The 23,353-nt window shown below is 36.9% G+C and overlaps 3 protein-coding genes and 1 long non-coding RNA gene across 8 annotated transcripts in view; 2 read left to right on the forward strand and 2 right to left on the reverse strand.

Annotated features, from left to right (window-relative positions):
* Nucleotides 1-60: 60 nt before the first annotated feature.
* On the forward strand, nt 61-1,112 carry fgf21 (fibroblast growth factor 21). The gene is made up of 4 exons (XM_017418401.3): nt 61-220; nt 361-438; nt 527-630; nt 720-1,112. The coding sequence occupies exons 1-4, from the start codon at nt 73-75 to the stop codon at nt 1,008-1,010; spliced, it is 621 nt and encodes a 206-aa protein (XP_017273890.2). The 5' UTR covers nt 61-72; the 3' UTR covers nt 1,011-1,112.
* Nucleotides 1,113-3,831: 2,719 nt separating this feature from the next.
* Nucleotides 3,832-9,547, reverse strand: LOC108237165 (potassium voltage-gated channel subfamily A member 7). Its single transcript, XM_025006431.2, has 2 exons — nt 8,862-9,547; nt 3,832-5,377 (listed from the first exon to the last, which is right to left on the reverse strand). The coding sequence occupies exons 1-2, from the start codon at nt 9,513-9,515 to the stop codon at nt 4,484-4,486; spliced, it is 1,548 nt and encodes a 515-aa protein (XP_024862199.1). The 5' UTR covers nt 9,516-9,547; the 3' UTR covers nt 3,832-4,483.
* LOC112450574 overlaps nt 9,490-23,353 on the forward strand; it is a 34,725-nt gene continuing 20,861 nt past the window's right edge. For both annotated transcript variants that reach the window (XR_005234289.1, XR_003039233.2), the window contains exons 1-3: nt 9,490-9,627; nt 13,561-13,676; nt 14,810-14,873. This is a non-coding gene — a long non-coding RNA (uncharacterized LOC112450574). The remainder of the gene's footprint in view (nt 9,628-13,560; nt 13,677-14,809; nt 14,874-23,353) is intronic.
* Nucleotides 15,452-23,353, reverse strand: part of kcnc3b (potassium voltage-gated channel, Shaw-related subfamily, member 3b) — a 57,833-nt gene continuing 49,931 nt past the window's right edge. For all 4 annotated transcript variants that reach the window (XM_025006430.2, XM_025006429.2, XM_025006428.2 and 1 more), the window contains one exon: nt 15,452-20,284. In XM_025006430.2, the coding sequence (XP_024862198.2) occupies nt 20,271-20,284 (14 nt within the window). In that variant the 3' untranslated portion in view covers nt 15,452-20,270. The remainder of the gene's footprint in view (nt 20,285-23,353) is intronic.

Raw genomic sequence — 23,353 nt, forward strand, 5'->3', positions numbered from 1 at the left:
TTTAATTTTTAGTTTCACAAGTTATTTCTTCATATTTACCCTTTATTTATTTACCTTCTGTCCTTTTACAAAATGTCTTTGTTTCAATATAGGCTTTTTCTCCACACGTTATCTTTTGTTTTAATTCTCCCACTTCCCTTTTCACTTTCGTTTTATCTCCCTGAGTCTAATCCACTCCTGTCGTTCAAAACCCAGGTCAGAGAGGTGCACCTCTACACAGGTATTCAAATCTGTTTTTTAATTTTTAATTTTTTATTTTAGTAGGTTTATTTACTGCTCCACCTAAAATGGTAATAATAAGATCATAGAAGTTTTTTAAATGTAAATGTAATTTTTTATCTTGACTGATTCTTCCTGCAGATAATCACAGACGTGGGATGTTTCTGCAGATAAACCTGGATGGGAAAGTGAGTGGAAGTGATGTTCAGACTGCTTACAGTGAGTATTCGTGTGGAGAAACCAGAAACGGACAAACAGAATGGATAATCTGAGGCCTGGAAAACTGAGAGGGTTTCTGTGTTTCCAGGCGTGTTGCAGCTGAAATCAGTTAAACCAGGTCATGTGGTCATCAGGGGACAGTCATCATCCCTGTTTCTCTGCTCGGACAGTGGAGGGCACCTAAGGGGGCAGGTATTGAAAAAACTCTAAAACACTTTTGAAGTTTCATTCATGCTGTTTGTCTCTTGCTGACAAATTCCTAAATTGTTTTCGCTTTTCAGAGTGTGTATGAGGAGGCCGACTGCTGCTTCAGAGAACTGTTGCTGGCTGATGGATACACCCGCTTCCTCAGCTCACTTCATGGGATTCCTGTGTCGCTGGCACCCAGACAAGCTCCAGATCAACACTCAGTCCCTTTCACCCGATTTTTACCGCTCAGGAATACTTTACCAGTGGAGAGTATCTCTGAGGAACCCATGACAAATCAGGGGAACTTCAATGTGGACTCAGACGACCCGTTTGGAATGGGGCTAAATTCTATGGTCAGTCCTCAGTTGGTAATGGAGAAGTGAAATACTGCTTTGCACAGAAATGTTTGTGTGTCTTTAACTTATTAATATTATTTAACTTTAACTCTAATTATTTAACTCTAAGTTTTTTAACCCAGAAACTTGAGTTTTGTTTTGTTGGTTTTCAACATGTTTTTATGGAAGTTACTATAAATTGATGTAAGTTATTTATTTATTTTGTGTGCTGTGTATTTCTTATTTAATGCTTATTTAAAGATTGAGTTATTTTTGGCTGTGGTTAATTATTTAAAAGATGTTTTTTGTCTCTGTAAATAAACTGGATCATGCTGCAAGATCTTGTTGATGAGTCAAGCTTTTGAAGTTTACTTAAATTATTAAATCTAACGCATTGTTTCAAGCTGAGAAATATGAGTGGAAGAGCTGCCATCTAAGTTAAGTTTAACAAAAATAAATTGTTCTACTATTGTTACCTGGTGGTCTTTTCATTAAAATCACTTGTGTAAATTTGTGTTAGTTTGGTTGATTTAGAGAACTGACTAAACTCTTTGGATTAATTGTTTAAACTTGCAAATCTATTTCAGCTTAGGATCTATTTTTAAAAGAAATTGTTTTAACTAATCAAACTTAAGTTATTTTGCTTTAAATACAACTGATATGGCCTTTTGAAGTAACTTTGTCTTGATATGAAAGACAATTGTAAAGTATTTAACTCATTTTCCAGTCGCTACAGAAAATAAATAAAATTAAGGTTGTCTCTATTCTAAGTTAAAATGGTTTTATTAATGCTCCTAGTATAAAGAAGAAAAGACAGAGAACAAAAATAAAAAAAACTTTTTGAACCCACTCACTGACCTCTAAAGTAAAAATGGCATTGATTATTAATTCAATTATTTTCTAATAATTATAATAAAAATACTTTTTATTATAATAAAATAATATTTCTTTGTTTTATTGTATTTTTGTAGTTTTTGATTAACTGATTCTTTTTATTGTGAAAATTTCACAAATAGGTTGTAAAACCAATATGTTGAAATAAGCAAACAAAACCCAGTTTTACAGTGTAAACCAAATGTTCCTGGAAAATCCTAGATGTCAGTGTTTATACAACTCAAGTGGTTGTTTTTTTTTCCCCCTCAAACCGCAGAAAAATTCTGAAGATACCCCAGATCCAAATATTTATTTTGTATGACTCAGTTTTTGCAATGGGACAAAAATAAAATGAAACAATTAGATAAACCAGGAACTAGGTATTACCATAAAAGAATAACTTTTATTAACATTGCACAAGTAATAACAGTGAATGGAAGAGTGTCCTCTAGTGGACTAAATTAATAACAAAATACTCAAGTTTGAAATGTTTCAGTAAATGTATAAAAATAAAATTGTCAATACCAAACCAGAGAAAAAAAAAAAGTTTTTTTAACCAATCTTTTCCTATAATGTATCATTTATTCATTATATCATATTTCTGGTTTAGACTGTAAAACTGTTTGATGCAAATTTGCTATAAGAAATGCTGGACAACAATAACCAAATCTACTTGAAATGTTTATATAAAACGATGAGCTTCCTGGTTGGAAAGCAGTTTTCCTGTTGGCACATATTTGCCTGAGTTTAATTAAAAGCCTAACCACACACAGAGACAGTTTCTTTGTTTCATGATGTAAAGTTGGAAATCACACAGACATTCTTGCGTGTGGTTTCTGCTCAAATCATTTGTTCTCGTAGGGAGAGATCTGGATCGTCAGGATTCGTAAATATTCTAAAATGAGCAGCTCGGCGTCAGACAGACACGGGAGACCAAGATAATAGGAAGAGAGTTTATTTTACAGTGAATCGGGAGCAGGAATAATTACAGGAACCAGGAACCTGGAAGCAGAGGACGTGGTAAGTATTTCCTTGGTGAGGAAGGCAGGTAATTATTATATCCACAGGTGGGAGGCCTTACTGTGCGAAGGATGATCCACGGCACGGAGGTGAGTCCAAAGGTAGGTATTTTCCAGTAACAGGTTGGCAGATTCTCCAGGAGGCAGTAGGTAAGTATCCCTCACGAGGCAGGCAGACAGGCACAGGCAAACAGATAGGTAACTTATCTCCAAGGCAGGTGTCCACAACAGACCAGACTGGGTCCACGCAGGTTAGGTAGTCCTAGGTAGGTAGAAGCACAAAAAAATACAAAAAGCTCAGAAAGGGTTCACTAGAAAAGCTCGTAATTCACAAGAGGCCTAGCACATTACCACAGAGGCAAAACAATGCTCCAGCGCTGGTCTGGTTCCCACCACGGCCTTAAGTACCAGCTGCCTTCTGATGAGCCTGATCTGCCACAGGTGTAGAGGGAGTGACGAGGAGCTGCCAATCAGCCGTCAAGACGGCCCACCAGGAAGTACCAAAAATACTAAACCTCCAGAATCACCACATGGATTTCATCTCACAGAAAAAGAAATGTGTTTGATCTATTAAAACTTTAGTTATTGTTAAACTGACAAACTAAAACACATTATTCAAGAACAAGCAGCGAAACACTGGCCTGCATACCTTCCATGGGTCATCATCGTGATGGAGTGGAAAGTTTTATGTGTTTAAGCAAAACTGAGAGCAACTTTACTGGAAGCCTTCTGTCTGTAATAACTATGCATATCTAAAATTTAAAAAATAGACTGATTACAAAACTGCAAATGTATAACACAGACTGTCTGGGCTATTTAGAGATATAAAAAGCTAGGAAGTGAACAAATAGATCTATTTTATATGTTGCATAACATAAATCAACACTTAAAAAACTACAAACAATAGGCAAATAAAAAATAAGCAACAAAATAAATAAATAATGATATTTCCCCTAAAAATAATGACTCAGTAACCATTTTTTAAAAGAGAATTAATAAAATAGAATCTTTATTTTAAATACTGAGTGCATATTTAAGCAGAACATCACATAGCAGAGCACAACGCACAAATACAAAGAAAACAATGTATGTTTAGGTAGAGCTACGGTCCTGCAGGTGACCCGATGGGCCGAAACTACTCAAACCTGAACTCAACACTTTGTCCATAGAAGAGTGTCGAGAATGTAGGATTGGTTTAGGAGAGATTTCAGTCGTTTTCCAGAAGCAGATCGGCTGGTTGAGTTCAATAATCTATTTCACTTCCACTTCAAACTGTAAGGCAAACATAACTAAGACATCATAGTTTCAAGGCACAGTCCCTTTAAAAATCTTTTCCATATTAAGCTGAAAGCATTTGTAAATAATAGCTGATATATTTATATTATGACCCTGAGAGAAAAAAAGCTGCTGTTTTAACTGGCTAGTGCAGCAATAAATGACAAATAAATGAGCCACAAGAGGAAATATAAAGTTGTTAGGAGGTATATTGGTGCTATTCTGAGTATACTACACAAAGTACCAGTTGATGATTTACTAGTGTCTTTCATCAGAACATTAGGATCTTCAAAATTGTCAATTTTTTACTCACTTTCTGTCATTGTCTCAGGCTGCAGAACATGTCACTTCTCTCTAAACCTGTGTAACCAGTGGCTCCCTGAGATATAGATTTCCTCCTCTGTACTCTGCGCTCTGGCCAGAACATAGTCCGCTAAGCAAAGTCCCATTCAGAGGGTTGCAGATTTCTTCAATGGCATAATAATCTGCCTCTGGATCCCTGTCCCCCTCCTCTGTCTCCTCGCCTTCGGGCTCCCCGTCCTCCCACACAGATGGCTGCACGTGATTGTACTCAGTTTGATCTACACATTCGGTCTCTCGGTGGTAGAAGTAGCTGAAGTTGGACACTATAACAGGCACGGGCAGTGAGATGGTCAGAACACCAGCGATGGCACACATAGAGCCCACCATTTTCCCCCACACTGTGACTGGATACATGTCACCATATCCCACTGTAGTCATGGTAACAACTGCCCACCAAAAGCCATGTGGTATGCTGATGAAATCTGTTTTGTGGTGGTCAGCTTCTGCAAAGTAGACAGCGCTGGAGAAGATGATGACACCTATGAACAGGAAGAAGATCAGGAGGCCGAGCTCACGCATGCTGGCCTTCAGAGTCTGGCCAAGAATCTGGAGGCCCTTAGAATGCCGGGACAGCTTGAAGATCCTGAAGACCCTCACCAGCCTGATGACCCTGATGATGGCCAAGGACGTAGCTGGAGAGGTGTCGTCGTCTTTGGCCAGCTCTGTTCCCAGAGTGACAAAGTACGGCAGGATGGCGCCAAAATCAATGATGTTCATGACATCCTTAAAGAATTGTGGCTTGCTGGGACAGCAAGCAAGGCGCATGATGAGCTCGAAGGAGAACCAGCATATGCATACGGTCTCCACCATGAAGAAGGGATCGTGGAAGATACTTGGAGGAGGAGGCCCGTTTTCAGAACCATTCTTAGCATGGGAATGGTACTCCTGGAGAGGAACAGACAGGAAACACAGTAAGAGTCTGAAACAATCTGAAAAGCACAAACACAAAAGCTGAAATATTGAAAAAATGGCAATAATAATATATTTAAATAACTTCAAATATTAAGGAATATCAAAGCTTGTTATTATATGTTTTACATTGATGCTTTGGTGGATCATCATGAAACCAAATAGCTAAATAAGCATCAAATTAGAAACAATATTGGGTATAAAAGGAGCATTCAGAGATGCTGACTCTAGATGTAAAGCTGAGGAGGGATGCACCAAATTCAGTTACGGTAGTCTCGGACTCATAGTTTCTACTGCAAATGGTAGTGTTTCAGCATGCAGCCCTAAAGCTGACATCTGCAACTGTATGGAAGTTTTTTCAAGCAGATGACTGAACAACACATTAAAACCACATATATTTGTGTCTGTAAGAGTTGCAAGCAATTGTTCATATATATATATATATATATATATATATATATATATATATATACATATATATGTATATGTGTATATGTGTGTGTGTGTGTGTGTGGATCAGTTACCAGCATGTCTGCCCTAATATCTATTGAAGACAAAGCCTTTTTGTTTGATTTTAGAAGAATTAAAAAAAAAATGTTATCAAGAGAAAGCAAATCTGTCTTGGTTAAAAAAAGTAAATTTATTAACCCAGGTAACCTACCTAAGAAAACAAGCTTTGTCATGTCAAGATGACAAGAAATCTTTGTCACATTGAGACAACATCATAAAAATACATTTGTAAGAATGTCTTCTGTTGGTTTCTGTATAAATAAAAAATAAATAAATAAATAAAAATCAAACTAGATCCTCTAAACAACATTCAATAGTGTCAACCCTTCACTCAACAAAGATGAGTGGTCTATAATATGATGGGATGTAGAAAGAGCCTGTTCCCTTTATTTTTAGTATTTATGTTAAGCTAGGCTCACTAACTACATGTTTCATTTACATCTTTAGCCTAAGCACATCTTCTGATCTGTGTCCCTGCAGAAAACTGATTAGCTCTCAAACTACTCTTTCATATCTATTTCCAAACACGCCTCTGAGATTTGGGCTATTTTAATAAGAAAGACTGAACTTCAGTGTGTTTTTGATGCTCTCTCGTCGGTCCTCGCTTCTGGCAGCATCATAAAAGCGTTTCACACGTGCAGCTTTCTGATCTCCTCTCAGCCCACCTGTTGTTCCATCTGGCCTGTCAGTTATCATATTCACACTCTGGAAGGTTGATGTTTAAAACATGGCTCATTCACCATCCAGTCAAAAACACGGCAAATAGACAACACAAATATAAAATTATATTTTGTAGGTTGTAATGAGTTGTGTGTAATATATAAAGTTTCAGAGTAGTTGAAATGGATTGTTGCTCATGACTTTCAGTAGCAGGTCAGTGACAGTGTTTATTACTAAAGGAGGACATGTACAGTATGCGGTCATCAGTTCCAAGGGCTCTCCTAAGACTAAATATAACCGTTTGAGATCTCCGAAGAGAAACATGAGTGTCTCATGCACCGCTCCTCATTCGTCTCCAACTTTGTCGCTATTCCCATCTCTCAGGCTGCTGCGTGTAACATTGCCAGTGCGGTTGAGTGGCCGCACGGACTCCAACAGGAGTAAGTTACAGTAGTTTCCTGGCAGCAAAGCCAGCTTGGCCTAGCACAGGAGTCCTGGAGGAATGTGTCGACATGACCGGGTGTATGCTACTCATCCAGTGAGACCTTTAGGTTTCTGGTTCTAAGCCACCAGTGGGGCCCGGCTCACCTCTGTCCATATGTACGATCACTTGTGACCTTTCATTAACGCACCTAACTGTCTCTTCATCCGTTCTCTCCGCTCAGTCATTTGTATTCTAATTCTCAAATGTTACCCCCTGTACCCTTCCTGAATTCATATCAAATTTAACAGCCGGCTAAAATAATCACACCCAAAGCTTCCTGCAGTCTTTCTCTGGTCTGCTTCCAGACACATTGGCCAACAAATTCTCATGCCAGTATTTTTCCTCTGAACACACTGTAGTACTCTCTCCAAGTAAGTGTTTACCTAAACACCTGCTTCTCATCATCTCGTGTTTCTTTTGACCCAAATACTCAAACATGTGTCATATAAAACATTATATCCTGCTGGTTTGAAATGAAGTCTGTTAATTGTGCTGCTTTAGGCAGTTTTTATACAGCTTAGATATTAAAATAACCACTGTCATCACAGACGTGAAAATATAAAAGTTTGATCTTTTTAGTAAGGATGAGCCAGAGGAAGTGTTTTGAAAAGAGCTATTTAAATTTAAAGTTGGCCTTGGGATATGGATATTTTCTTACAAAGTGTGCCATCACTGCAGCCAAGCATCCAATCTTTGTTCCACTTTTGGATTTTCAGGATCAGTTATAAAACTTTCCATTGTTGGCAAAGCTTTTAGGGCTGATGAACTGGATGCACTGACTATATTCTTTTCACATTGGTCTTTTTTTTACATAACTATGCATAATTACTGTCACTGTAGATCATTATTTTTTGGTGTAGATTCTCAGACATCCAGGACACGACAATCCTAAGTGATTCAATAGAAGGCCACTGATCGTCTTCTCTTGAAGAGGAGTCCAGTTGCCTTCTGGAGAGCACACTGTTCCTGTGCTTGCTTGTGGCTCATTCCTGTCATCACAGCCATTAAAATAAAAAAGGTTGATCTTTTTATTAAGCCCCAGCACCAAGTCATCTGAGGCAGATGGCTGCCCATCCTGAGCCTGATTCTGCTAAAAGGTTCTTCCTGTTAAAGGGGAGTTTTTTCTCTCCACTGTCACCCATCACCTTGGGTGTGCTTAAAATGGGGAGCTGAATTGAAGTAAAGATTTGATACAGTCTGTCTGTCAGATTCCTAAACCTTTTTTTTTAGGAAATTGTCCTTTTGTAAGTAACTGAACCTTATTATACTGGATGATAGCTGAACTGAACTGGAATGTACTGAAGTGGATTTGAATTGAACTGAGTTAACCTTTGTTGTAAACTAGTGCTATGTAAATTCACTAAACTGAACAAGAATAAACTAAGTGAGTATGCTTTATTTAAACATAAAAAAGACTATTTTTTTAGTTTATTTATTTGTACTAATCAGTCATAAAGCATAGCAAACCCACAAATATGCTGTAATTTGTTATGTAAATTAAAGAGTTTGAAGACAAAATACTACAATATAAGGGCCATTTTAAGCTCATTTAAAGAAAGTTCATTACTAAAGTATCCTTGGGTATGACACTGTACCTCCAATTGCCCCAGATATACTTATAGATGTTTGAGATTATAAAAGTGCTGCATATAGAGGGTAAAAATCTATTAGAAAGCACTTTATGAGTGTGTGTGAATGGGAAAATAGGAAACACTTTGCAGAACTTGTGTGAAGTCTGGCTCATTTTAGCATTTAATCTGTTTTCTAAAGATTTAGTGATATCATATTAATTATTACACTTCCAACCTCTTTCTTGAAGTCAGGGAGTGTCTCCAGACAGAAGATGAGAATGGACACCACGATCACCATCACGCTGATGATGGCAATGATTCGTGCACCTGATGAGGACTCAGGGTGTTCAAACAGCATCCACAGCTTTTTCTGGATCTCATTGGACGGCAGGGGCCTCTCCTCCTCTTTTGGAAAACCCTCGTCCTCCTTGAAGCGGTTCATGATGTCCTCTCCGAGCTCGTAAAACATCAGCTCGTCCATAAAGATGTCCAGGGGTATGTTTGCAGGCCTGCGAAGCCTCCCGCCTGACTGGTAGAAATATAGAATGGCGTCAAAGCAGGCTCGGTTGCGGTCCAGGAAAAGCTCATTTCGAAGTGGGTCAAAGTATCGTGATCTCCTCCTGGGATCACCCAGCAAAGAGTTGGGGAACTGGGCTAAGGTTCGCAGCTGAGTCTCATACCTCATTCCTGAAACATTGATGGCCAGTCGTTCACTCAGACCCCATCCACTCCTCCACAGAGACCCTGAACGTCGTCTGTCTTTCTTCTTTTCTTTCTCATTGCCTTTGTTCTCCTTTTCTCCTTTTTCCTCACTGTTGAGCTGGTCCTTCAGAAGTTCAGTTTTATCTCTGCCTCCTCCTTCAGTGGACTGTGGGTCCTCGTTTTCCATCCCTGCCAGCCAGACCAGCACTGCAAACCACTCTCCTGAGAATTTGTGGACCACCTGGACTTGAAAGCAATCCCTGCCTAAAACCAGAGATAAATTCATCAGTGGTTTTCAGGTAATAAACACAGCAGATAACCTCAGAAGCGAATGGCAGAAGGAAAAATATCGTAACAAACTTGTTTTAGTAAACATGGCTTGACATTTAAAAATTTAGTAACTAAAACGTTTAAGTTACTACATAATTGTACTGGAAAGCAGAACAGAAAGCAAACCAACAAGTAAAGCTAGAGGGGAAAAAATCTACTCACTATATGTTAAACAGCTGCTGAATGAGACTAATGGCAGGATGAAAAGTCACATTGTTTGCCTCCTGCAACTCATCAGGTCGTCTGTCTTCCTGTCTGTCATCATCTCTGCCTGTCACATAAATAGGCTCCTTGTTGGGCTGTCTGCTTTCAGTCAGCGTGGCGGTCCACCGAGTCCAGCTCAACCCACTAATCTGCTTGGACACAACCTCTGCCTCTAGTTGTTTGCTCAAGGAACATCCAGGATCTTGGCCTGGCCCTCACCGTCCGAAGTTTTTTAGGAAAGCTGCCGTGTTGAAATTGGATCTTTGCTAGACCCGTCCAACCCCTCCCTGTTCTTTCCCCTCCGTTTTGGCCATGAGGCATGACAGCCTTCAACCTCCCTATCGAATGTCACATTTGCCCAACGCAGCATGGCGCTTTGACTGACAGGACTCGTTCACTGTATATCAATAATGCAGACATTAATTAGTTGTGTCTGTGTGTCTGAAACAAAGTGAACAAAAACTGCAGCTGGACATACAGTGATTGCTAAAACCCACTAAATGTATTAATCTCCAAATTCATTATAGGATATCCCATGCAAAAAAAAAAAAAAAACAAAACAAGAAATACTACAAAGTTTTAGTTTCTTTACTTTTTATTGAAAAAGTTGATTTTTTTATGTCAAAAGAATAAAAACTATGTATTTCAACTTAGATTTATGATTCAAATGTTCTACCTTTTAAATGCTGGATCACATATAAAAAAGACCTCAATAAAAGGAAACAAAATTAAAAAATGATCAATGTATTTTGTTGGTGTAGTGGAAGAAAAAGTGTCTAAATAGATGTAGAGCTTTACATTTTGACATTGTTTAAATAGATGATAGCTTGGTTGCACAAGTATGCATAAAAGAACAATTATCTTGAAAAATACAAGAGTATTACATATTTAGTATTATATCTTAGTAAATATGTACCAAAATTGGACAAATGGACATAAAACTGAGAATACCTTTTTAATTTTGTTTTAAGTTGATCTCTTATGTATTTTGTCCGTTTTAATATTTTTGAAAAACATAAGATTAATCTTCTGATTTTTTTCTAATGTAATTAATTACATAGAATGGTTTACCAGTGTGATCGATAAATATGTTTATTTTTACCACCTATTGCTTCGTTTGGCTGACTTTTGTAGACATTTTACATAACATTTTAACATTAAAAAGAACAAATTCTTAGGTGAGGAGAAACTGAAGTACTGTCAGAATCCAACTTTAAAAAAAGGTCATTTTTGCAAGAAATATTATGTCTAGACTATTGCAATGCACTTTCTGTCGGGCTGAGCCAGTCACTCGCTCGACTCAGAATACAGCTTCCTGTCTTTCAACAGGTACCAGAAAACCAGAACACATCACTCCAGCTTTAGCGTCACTACTTTGGCTTCCAGTTGGTTTCCAGATTCATTTTAACCTTCTGACTACCAGCAAAAAAATATTGTCCAATCACAATTTTTTTTAATTCCCCACACTTTGTAAGGTAATTGACATTTGATATCATTAAAAAGCCCTAAATATTCTCTGTAGATAGCAAAAGGAGTTTATTCAGTAGTATGCAGTGGGTGGGCAGTATTTGGGGTTACAAATGTCCTCCACAGCAGACAAATTTGAACTACTAGTAGTAAGGAGAATATAGCTCTTTTATTTGCTTTTAAATGCCTACATGGTCTCACCTCACAGTATCTGTCCGACCTGCTGTTCCCTCACACTCTCAGGTCAGCAGATCAGTTACTGTTGGTGGTCCATGAAGTCAAAGAGGTTCAGACGTGGCCGGACGTTTTCAGTCGCTGCCCCCAAACTGTGGAACGATCAGACTTTGCAGATCAGACAGGTTGAATCATTTCCTGTTTTTAATAATCTCTTAAAACACACTTTTTTCTCTTTGGCTTTTAACTCAATTTGATGCCGGCTTTTATTCTTTTATGGTTTTTACTGTCTTATTGCTTTGATTGTGTTTTTATTCTTGTTTTGGAATTTTACAGGTTTTTATTTGTTGGTGTACAGTACTTTGGCCAACAGTGTTGTTTTTAAAGTGCTTTTTAAATAAAATTGTATTGTATTATGTTTTTAAAGGAGTGTTAATGATTTACTATAGGGAACAGACAATTTAATATTAGCTTTTACATAAAAGACCAACTGTGTTCATTACATATGATTTACTTTTTTTCCCAGTTTGGTGGCTATTTTTCTGTCAAGAGTTTGATATTTTTAGTCCACATTAAACTCAGACATTTCAGGCTCTGGATTTTATGCCATTGGTAAAACGATTAGACAGGGTAGCCAATATGCCTTCTCTGTTTAACTTCAATTCCTTTTCAGTTTAAAGAAAAAAACATGCTTTTCACCAAATCAACTCCACCCAGTCTGTTAACTGGACACTTACCTCCAACTGTGTGTCATAAAACAGAAAGAATTGCTGCACAAACCTTGTGGGTCTGAATTTTAGATATGGTTTCTCATAAAGACATTTAAAGATGGTGATGTCAACCAAATGGATGTAAATGAACAGCACAAGGACAAAAGCCAAATAAAAATATTCATAAATGTTAGAAATTTAGGTTTTGTAAATTTTAGGAACTAAATCTCTCAACATGCATTTCTGATACAATACAAAGGCAAAAGTAACAAACTCAACATTTACTCTTGAGCAAATGAGTTTCCTTTTACTACAATGTGTTAAATATTAAACAACGGATTGCATGTTGATATAAATAAATTAGTATTATCAGAATAAATTCTACAAGCAACATGACTGTGCATCGCCACCAGAGGGAGCTGATGTTTATTCTTCAGAAGGAAAAAACTAGGAGGCAGTTCGATGACATCTTCCTATAGCTGCTGTCATTCACAGTAAAAAAAAAAAATCCTTTGCTGCTTTTTTTCTGATGGACATCACATTCTCATCTGATCCCAGGTCTGGTGACAAATAACATGATGAGCTTTGTCTAAATGTGAGCGCTAAGTTACAAGAGATGAAGGCCAGAGTGTAGAGCAAATAATTCAACATTATATAAACAGATAGAACATATAGATCCGACCAAAGATTCATGGAACAGGTTGTTTTGTTTCTGTGAAATTGTCTAAAACTCTTCAGCATTTTGTATGGATCTGCAGAGCATATCACATCCTTTGACCCCACATACCAACCAGAGTCTCTGTAACTGTTTGAAACCAGCTGTCAGATGTAATTAGTCAACTTACTGTTCATGGCCTCTGATTTTTTTAATTTTTATTGTGTGTGTGTGTGTGTGTGTCCATATAGATTCTCAGATTTCTCTGGGGGGGATCGTGGCACGTTGGGATCCAGCGTCTTGGATGCTAAGATCCAGTTTCAGTAATTTGATATAAAGCAGGGGTAACAACACTTAAATGATCTAACCATGCCAAAATATCATGATACAGTTCAGATAGTTCTGATTTATAGACAATGACTGACCTGTTTAAGAGAAAAAAAACAAAGTTTTTATGCTAGTCCCTTCTACTCTGCATGTGCAGCAGGTTCTTAAGGACACTCCACCTAAAAAAATAAAAATCATTTACACTGAAAAGTAGTTCCTCCTAATAAATAATGTTACTTACTGAATTACTTAGCTTGCTGTGTATTGTTTTGTTCTGTGTGCTTTTCAAATATTTTTACTCTTTTAAATGGAGTTCAAAAGGATTTTTGGTGATTCGGTTTTAGTTTTTTTTTATTTCTTTACAGTTATAGGGCAGGACAGGTCAACACCTGCCTTCCTCAGAAGATTGATCACATCACCCTGTAGGCAGAGATCAGAACTGCAAGCAGCCCGGATAAAGTCTCATTATTGCAGAAATACAGTAAGTGCTCCATGGACACATTCTGCTAATTTTAGCTCAGTGATATGAGCACTACTAACACTTGATTTCACGTGATCTTATCAAATGAAGGAATGATACAGAGCATTGAACCTGCTGTGTCCAACAGAGTAGATTTTCTCTTTAAAAAGTCCATTTGTAAGACTAAAATTAGCAGATAAATTAGCAATCAAGCAGCTCGGAGCAGACAAATAACTAAAGACAAACAGGAGATATACAATGGGACATTTTCTCTAACATAGGCATATTTTCTGTGTCGCTCTACACTTGGATCGCCCACAGGTGGATCTGCTGTGGCTTCTGAACATTTTCAGTTTTATATCTTTTAGAATTAATCAACAAAGCCCCCCACCCAAATTATACTTTCCTAAAATGGAATATTTTTGTAAAATTGTTATCCTATCTTCCGTCACAAAAAATGTACCAGATTGTAAAACTTGTGTGGTTATCAATTAAAGAATCAAAGACAGTGTCTGCCGTCTAATATTTTAAGCTCAGGAGCCACTACTGCGGCTTTTCACAATTTAACAAGTTGTTACAACCTAAAAACATAAGTGGAAGGGTTACCATTAAATTCCAAGTTAGCTTTAAAAAACATGTATTTTCTTAACAGTATTTTATGCTTTTTGAGTAGAATCTTCCATTGTGTACGACACTGTTTCCAATTAGTTGATTTGGAATTATTATTTGATTTAACTCCTTTAGATAGTTGGTTAAAATCAAATTTTATAAATAAAGTATTGATCAGTCAATCAAAATTACTAATCTATTTCATCTTAAATAAAATGATAAATTGTGAAAACTTGTTTTTTTTTTCTTTTTTTTTTTACTAAGATTTGGTTTAATTAGAATAATGATTTGAATGTATAATTTTATCTTAGCTCAGTTAAGGGTACCAAGTGATTTGAATTAAAGTTGTAAACAGTATGATCTAAACCAACATTACTGCTAACTAAAAAGTCTATGTAAACAAATGTGGCCTTTTGAAATAACTTTGTCTCGTACAGCATTTAACTCCTAAAGCACTAACTGGTGTAAGGTTGATGGAAAATCTTGTAATAGAAAACTGCCTCAAATTTAGCCAAATATGTGATGCAGAACGGTCTTATGCTTAGATGGGAGGGAGAGGACAAAAACAGTGAGGACCCTACCTTTTCAGCACTTACCTCCAAAGTCAAGGTAATCATTTAAACTTAACATTTCTTTTGTTGTTAAGACACCTTTAATTAATCATTTCTGTACCAGTAGTTTGTCAAACTGACAGGATAATATGATTAAATAACAAACAAGCAACAACCCATTTCACAGTGTATAAAAATATGCTGCATGTTGTAAATTTGGGCACTGACAAAAAGCATGTCGTTAACTTTTGAGTCACATCTAATGCGCCATTCTTGCCCTTTAATAGTATTATTATTTGTTAAGATTTGAAGGTATATTGTGTTTCCATTTCAACTCAGATTATAACAATCACTGCGTTGTGGTTTTCTGTTCCTGTCTGAATGACAGACAGAGCTAACTGTGTTCACGTTTTCATTTTTCAGGAACGTGTGAACTTAAACAAGCCGACACACAAATGAGATTACCTTCTCCTTTATTTTAAGTTGATCTCAATGATTTTTAAGCCATTTTATTATCTCTGAAAAAAGCATCTCATGATCATGTTAATCAGGTTTTCATTCAAGCTGCTATGGAGATTGATTCACATTAGATCGCATTGACATTCATACATTTTAAGTCTCAATAGTAGAAATATGTTCAATTATGACGCTTTATTGATATGTCTCTATTTTTTTTCTCTTCAAAATATAAAAAGATAGATCATGAACATTCCATTGAAATATACTTTATACAGTTCTTGATGAGTTGTTCTTTGTGTCCCAACATTTCAAAAATGAAATCCGGCATAAGTCAGAACCAAATGCTCCAGTGACCACCTCTTCTTCTTCTTCTTCACTCTCCTACTAAGACCGCAGTACAATGGACCAGTACTTAAGTCTGTTTTATGCAATAACTAGCATGTAAAAGAAATCTTTGGGATGCTTACGTTGATGCATGATGCACGAATGTTAAATTATTCATATTTAGGTTTGACTTTCGTCTTTCTTTTCTAATTAAAATAATATTTAATATATTAGAAAATCTATATCATATGATATATTACTCCCTAAAGTAACTCTAGTCTTATCAATTTGAAAAATAAAATAGCTTTTAGTTATATGTGATTGCTAAGTAACTCTATGGAAAGCCATAAAGCCACAACATATGTGTTTGCAGTCATCTGAAAGGATGACAACACATATGTGTCTCAGGGAGAATACAGTAAGTGTCGATCAGTGGCATTCATGGTGGAGATTGCATACAGTGTCCTCAATTAAAAGGATAAAACAAATAACACATTGAACAGAAACAGGCATGTAAACAAAATCAACAGAATGTGTCATCTAAGGACCCCTTGAAACCTTTCAAATATTTATAAAAGCTTACACAAAGCAGCCAATATCGGCACCTACTTTTCATGTAAAGCATTTTGGCTCTTTTGGTTGTGTGAGTGTGTTTTCATCAAATCTGTAGCATTTTCCGACAAAAAGAAAATTTTGAAAATAAAACAGACTTAGCACTCTCGACATTGTAACTCATTTCTGTTCTCTGTCAAAATCAAATGGCAGCATTATGCATTAGAAAAGAAAAGACATCTTTTTTTTTGTCAGCCTGGCATTGGCAGACTGGTCACAATATGGAGAACGGAGACATGGTGAACTTAACAGTGAAGAACAACGGCCAAAAAGAAAAAAAAAAAAAGAACAATTCTTGATTATAAAAATACAAACAGTTGGGTGAAGCACAAAGTATTTGCAGGTGTGCACACCGCCTCTTAAATTTTCATTAACATCTCTGCAACCATCAAAGCCATAGTGACCATAATGAATTCTGAAAAGAAAAATGAAAATTATGTTTTAAAAAAAAAGAAAGATGACAGGACAAAAACAAAATCCTATTTTGCAAATAGACAAAAGTTCTAGACCCTGTAAAACCAGCGCGGACTCAACAGAACTGTTGAATACTCTCTGTTTCACACCTCTGAGCCTCCAACTGAAATGTACAAAGAATGGACAGAGGACCATTCAGCTGCCTGAGCTGAGCCCTGAACCAGCAGGGCCTGAGACTCACTTGGGAAAACCAAGCCAAGGATAAGGTTCTTGAGGACCCCTCAACACTGAGATTCTTTCCTTTTTCCCCCCACTGTTTTCGTTATCATCAGTCTCCCCTTGGTGGACACTGGTACTTCTTACATTTTCTTCCTCACTTTCTGACATCATTTTGGAAGCTCTGGGTCTCTTTGATTGGCGCTTACATGAATGACTGTGTTGTGTGCTGCAATGAGCTGGCCAGCGGGATGACAGCAACTCGACGATAAATGACAGATTGTAAAAGACCTGACCGTCTTTAAAAAGAAACAAAGAAAAAAAAAAAATGAAGACGAGCTACTTCTACACACTCATGCCGACACTGTGAGTGTGAGTAGTTTTCAGTTGCCTCTCCGAGGAAGACTTTGCTGCTCTACAACACGGCACAGTGTTTCTAGTTATATCAGGACGCGATTTATGACAAACAATGACAGAAGACTAAGGGGAAATGGCAAGACTCTGTTCCCCCTTGAGAGATTATCAAGTCATAATGCATGCGTTTTTTTACACATCACGGTGAGGTGTTCACATTATCATTTTTCTATATACTAGAATTTATTACGTTAGAAAGAAAATAGCAAAACACCTACATCCACACACACTATCAGCACACCCGAGTCCTTAAAACCACACACAAACTTCGGAATGGCGTTTACTTCCATGCAAACCTGAAATCTCTATTGACTCGTTGCCAGTATAGTATCTTTTATAGTCATAGTGGTCACTTGTGCTCCCATTGTTCTACGTCGGGTGAATGGAACAGAACTGCCGATTCCAACAAAATCCTGCCACGAGTCATCCAAGACCCTGAATGATTTCCTCAACTCTGAAGCTTTGAAGATATTCAAAGGACTCGAGGTTCTCCATTTTTTTTCTGCTACAATCCTGACAACTATTGCATTATTGCCAAAGGAAAAAAGCAAACTATGAGTACCGATCAAGCTGTCAAAACTGTGGCATGGAGAGCTGTTGTTTTAGAACTGGTGCTGCTTTTGCTACAGAGGCTGTGCAAACGATTCAAGGAGGAAACATGGACTTTGTGATTAACAACAACTAACGCCCTTTGCTCGGATGCTACAGGCAAAGTCTGTTGATTGAATGTTTAGAAAATATACCGCTTAATGCATTTAAAAATAAAACTATGGCAGAGGTCATAAACACTGGAATGAAGAGTGTAGGGCAGTAGTAGCAGAGAGATTTCATCAAACAAAACATAGTTCAGGGTGTACTTTGCAAACATACATGTTTCAATATTCACATTTTTTTTAACTTTTCAAAACAAAATATAGCTCTTCTCTTTAATTATAATCTTTTTTAAAACATTAATTGCATATAACATTTTTTTAAATTTATTTTATATATACTTTTTTGTATCTCTAGCACCCTTGTCTTCAACTAAGGGCTTGCAGAAAAGACAGTCATGCAAAGTAGTCATGCTGGTAAACAAAGTTACAAAAATGCATTTTTTTTTATTTTTATTAATCTCAGTGTCCATCATGTGTCGTTCCCATATTTGTCACAGGCGAGAGTCTGTCATTCAGAAAAACTTCTTCCCAGTGCCTGTGCGGAGTAAACAAGGTTGCGCACCCGTCACAAGGAATATTTTCGTTCAGTCCTTTCCTGTGTTTCTGGGACTCCACTTCACGATGGCAAATATCTTTTCTTTGTTTGCATGAAATTTTGCTTTACTTTTATTTATTTTTTTCTGCCTTTCTCGACTCATCCCGCACAGGAACATCCTCCAAAGTCATGAAGCGTTGTAGATTTGTTTATCAAAATATAGATTTGTTCTCTTTGTACATGTCCACGCTCGCTCTATTCTTGGTTAAATTCCTTCTCATTTACCCCGTTGCCTAAGGACTCCCCTGATCTTCATCTTGAAATTGACTCGCCAGTGAAGCAATTGTTGGCAGCAAGAGGGACGAGAGAGAGACAGGGCAGTATGCGTTTAGGGAAGTTTTGTGCCTTTTTCGACAGTGTTGGACATTGTGTTAGGGTAGATATTAATCAGATTGGTCCCTTTCAAAGCAACAGCATAAATCCATAGCCAAAGAAATATATAACAATACTTGTTTTGTACTTTGTTGTGATTTCGGAAGGGTTGGCCAATATCCCTTGACTCTCAGTGCTTTAGGACTTGTTTTGACTCTTTGAGTCAGTATATTGTCTCCTCATGACTGCATCAGTCAGACAAAGGGAAAATATTTACACGGGCTTTCAGGCACGGGATGCTAGTGGCAGTTAAAGGACTGAGAGATGTCGGTTAGCATAAGGGGAAGCAGAAACCTCACTCTATATTGAATATCTCTACTAATCTACAACACATTACAGAGGGTCATTTAGCAAGTGCATGCTAAAGGACCTTGGCTACCCAACACAGATTTTCGTGCAAGCTCACATACATGGGAGAGAAAGGTAGATCTTGTTCCACTAGTTTGTGACTGAAACTGTTTCAGGTTGGTTTAAATGGTTGAGCTAATGCTACATGTGCTTCGTTTGTTCAGCTGCTGTTTTATTGATCTCAGTACAGGTGAGGAGGGCAGTGTTTCACTCTGATAGAAGTTAATGGAAGACTACACAAGTGCTAAGACTTTAACAAGGGACGATTGGGGAATGTGCTGTTAAATACTGTGCATTTGTGATTCATCTAATATTTGTGCATCCCTCTTTTCTTGTTTTCTTTTATGGAGGTCATTTTTTTCATGAATAAGACAATTCTTTTGTCTCTCATGTGTCCCCTCTACGATTTTTTTTCTCTCTTCACTGGAAAGAAATCCAAGAGTGACATCTAGAAGGTCCCTTGAATGCATAAATTTCTCTCACTTTGCACTGTTGATGGATTAAGTCAAGTTATTTCCCAGCCAACAGATGCTACAATGTGTTAGCAGAGATGCTACATTGTTCTTTCAGTCCAGGTGAAGACAAGTGTTCTTTTTTTTCTTCTTCTTTTTCTTCTTCTTCAGAAATTTGCGAAGTTGCTCAGTTGTTCAGCACTGCAGACGGTGCTGATTTGGTCAGTAAGCAAGATGGCGTTTACAATGATGTCCGAGAGATGTCATCTGGAATGTGTAATCAGGAGTCCCGTTTTCTCCAAAAGTGTGTCAGTGCAATGCTCAGTCAATTTGCAGAAAATATAAGGGGGGGGGGGGAAGGGTCAGGCAGATGGTTGTCAAAAAAGTGGGGTTGACGTTTCCGAGAGGCTGCTTTGGTAACGATGTGAGGAGCAGACCATGTGATATTTTTTATACTCATGATTAAACTCTGGTCTCTCGTGTCACCTTAAAGATCTCCTTTAAACTGTCCGTCCATGAGGAGGCTGCTGCTAATGTGGCTCCCGCCGCAATTTTGTTTACCACTTACTGACTCCTCATAAGAGAGAAGGCGAATGCTAGAAACTTAACACTGCAAAGACAAAAAGAGAAAGGTGTCATTAATACATTTACATGATAATTAATCAAATGTATAGAATGAAGTTCAGTCACAATGAAACTTAACTTTTAGCTTTACAGATATTTTTTTCTAGATTGGATTATAGAAGTGTTTCACTAATATAAACCAATCATTTGTTTATAACCCAATTTATATTTCAAATTAGTCAATTACTCTTGACAACACAGGTTCATAATGTAACTGTCATTATGAACAATACAGTGAAATAATCAGGGATTACCATTACCTGTCAACTGTAGTTTAACTGTGTCAGAATGAAGTGCACACATTTTACCAACAAGCTACAAAAACTACAACACAGAAAAATGCACACAGAGAAAGTTGGCACAAAATTAAAATCATCACTGAAAACAAGAACAGTGGTCTAAAGGAAACAAGTTGCCAACCAACTGACTTGGATTTTACTCTCCTTTCAGATTTAGTAATATTTTTTTTAGTTGTTTTGTTTTGTTAAACTAACTATGACCAGGTCGTGACCAATTACTCACTACTCAGTATGTGTTCGCACACATGTAAAAAAAATATGTTAATAATATGTACACATCATGGAAAAGCACGTTATTAGATGGACACATACATAAAGCTATTTATGGAAGGTTTCACATTTAAAGAAGATGATTTTTTTACTTTGTAGAACGTTAATTCAGACAATTTTATGAGGCTTAATATCCAATTTAAACACATCATGCAAAACGTTTGTCTACAACAGTGTAATATTGCCACAAGTTATGGTGCAACTCTAACATTTGCCAAGAGATTTAAACACCAGACATCATCCATTACTGCAGCTCCTCCTGTGCACTCTTCCTTTCACTCTTTTTCTCCATGGTGGTGTTTTATCCAGAGTTTATCGTTTGCCCAACAAGTCCGTTTCAGATTAAAACCTCGTGTCCCTTACGAGCAGCAGCCTATTACAATACAATTAGCATTTAGCAGCTAACACTATATGACATGTAGTGATCCATCCCAACACAGCTGCTCACACATTGAGTGTACAAGCTGTAAATGATTTGAAATAACACTTTAATGTTAAATTCAAAGAAAACACATTTGTCAGTTATTCTGGATTTCAAAAAAAATCAACAAAATCCACTGAAACCACAAAGTGATGACAATCCTGGAGGTCCTTTCCCAGGATAAAGGTAAAAAGAAAAACAAATATACTAAACAATTTCAATTTTTTCAAGGATTCACCTGCATCATTCTAGATTAGTTATTTTTAAGGGCTTTAAAAAACACTGAAATAACAGAAAATAACAGATTGAACTGGACCAGTGATGATGGCGAAACCTATTATTCTCATCTACGTGGCTCAGAAACTCCTGCTCTGTGTTGTTTTTTTCCTGCTTGGTGCATGGCAGTAGTTTTTGTAGTAGTTTTTCTTATAACTCTTACTTACCAGAAACCAAAGAAAGAATATTTTTGGACTCTTAAACCCTGACACATTCATGAAGCATTTGTCTTTAGTTTTCAAGTTAAGGCTCCATTCCTATGAAGTATCCTTGCACACATTAATACAAATGTTAGGAAAATTTGAGGTAAAGGGCTGATTCACATTTTAAGGTGTAACTTATTTGTTTATGTTGGACTCAATCAGAAAATCATGTCTCCTAATCTGGTAATAATATAAATAATTAAAAAAAAAAAGAAAAGAAAAGAAAAGAAAGCAAGGTATTTGGATTGTAAAGGGTATTTAAAACGTTTAATCATATAACAAATAAACAAAAAAGAGCATTTAAAAAAGTCAAGTTTCATAAAATAAATAATTTATATTTTTTCTTAATAAATTATTTTATGACCATTTTTGTTCAATGATGTCAAGTCTATTTACATGTTTTAATTTCTTCAGGATTTGCTTCATAGATGTGTTTTTATACACATTTATTTTATTTGTTTTGTCTTTAGGATTGATTTTTAAATTATCATTTTAAAATGATCACTACTGATGGAACAGATTATTTAAAACTTGAGAGGAGAAGTTCAGCTTTCTCTCAGAGTAACTGAATTAGAATATGTACCATCTTTAACAATGAAATAACTATTTTATTTTATTTTATTTTAGCCTTGCTAAACAGCACACAAGTGTGATCTAAAGACATTATCATTTACAGTATAGAATGGTGTTAGAAACTATAGGTCTTATAACATAGAAGCTATGAGCTTATGTAGATTTGTGATGTTTTTTATGTAATTTGAATTGAATAAATATTAAAACATATTAGAATATATTAGTGAGCTTCTCTCTGTGTATTTCATTCCAGACAGAATGATAATTATTTCACTTTAGAGTCCACAACTTTACATTAACCACCTTTTAGTAGTGGAGTCATTCTTGTGCCATAGTTTTAAAGTTCACCAAATTCAGTCTTTTCTTTTTCCAAACAGGCTGCATTTACAATAATAGTAAGTGTCAAAGTCATTACATAAGACACACGTGCAGTTCTTGAGCTTTCGAAGCAATGATTTGTGCTATCGAACATTTTATCTTTTGGCCTTCTTCACACTGGATGAGAACCCCGCTACATTCTCCATGGCTGACTCAGTTTATAAGAACGTGGCTGAAACATGACAAATTTTGGAAAACCTGTGTAAAGGCAACCTTTATGTTTCTGCACATTTTGTACTTGCAAAATAGGCTTTTCCCTGCTATCATATACGTCCCCGGGACCATCTCCTGTTGACTCGCCCACCCGGGCACGACTCGCTCAGATTGCATCAGATTGTAACTATGTGCTAGAAGTTTACGCCATGCAACCATGACGCTACAGCGAGTTGTTTCCATGACCTTGTCGTGATCATGGTCGTAAACTAGGCACAAGGCCAGCATGGCCAGTGCTGCATCAAATTCATGACGACAAAGCCACACTGGTGTGCCCAGGCCCCAGGTTGTGGATATGCTGCCACCACACTCCCCCAAGCTCCAACAAGGACTCCAATACTCTGTCACACATAATGGGGTGCATTCCTAATAAGCCCCTGAAGACCTGGCCAGGATCCTGCAAAGACCATTCATGTTCTGGC

The sequence above is a fragment of the Kryptolebias marmoratus genome, linkage group LG17 (assembly GCF_001649575.2).
Source record: "Kryptolebias marmoratus isolate JLee-2015 linkage group LG17, ASM164957v2, whole genome shotgun sequence".
NCBI classification, from domain to species: Eukaryota; Metazoa; Chordata; class Actinopteri; order Cyprinodontiformes; family Rivulidae; genus Kryptolebias; species Kryptolebias marmoratus.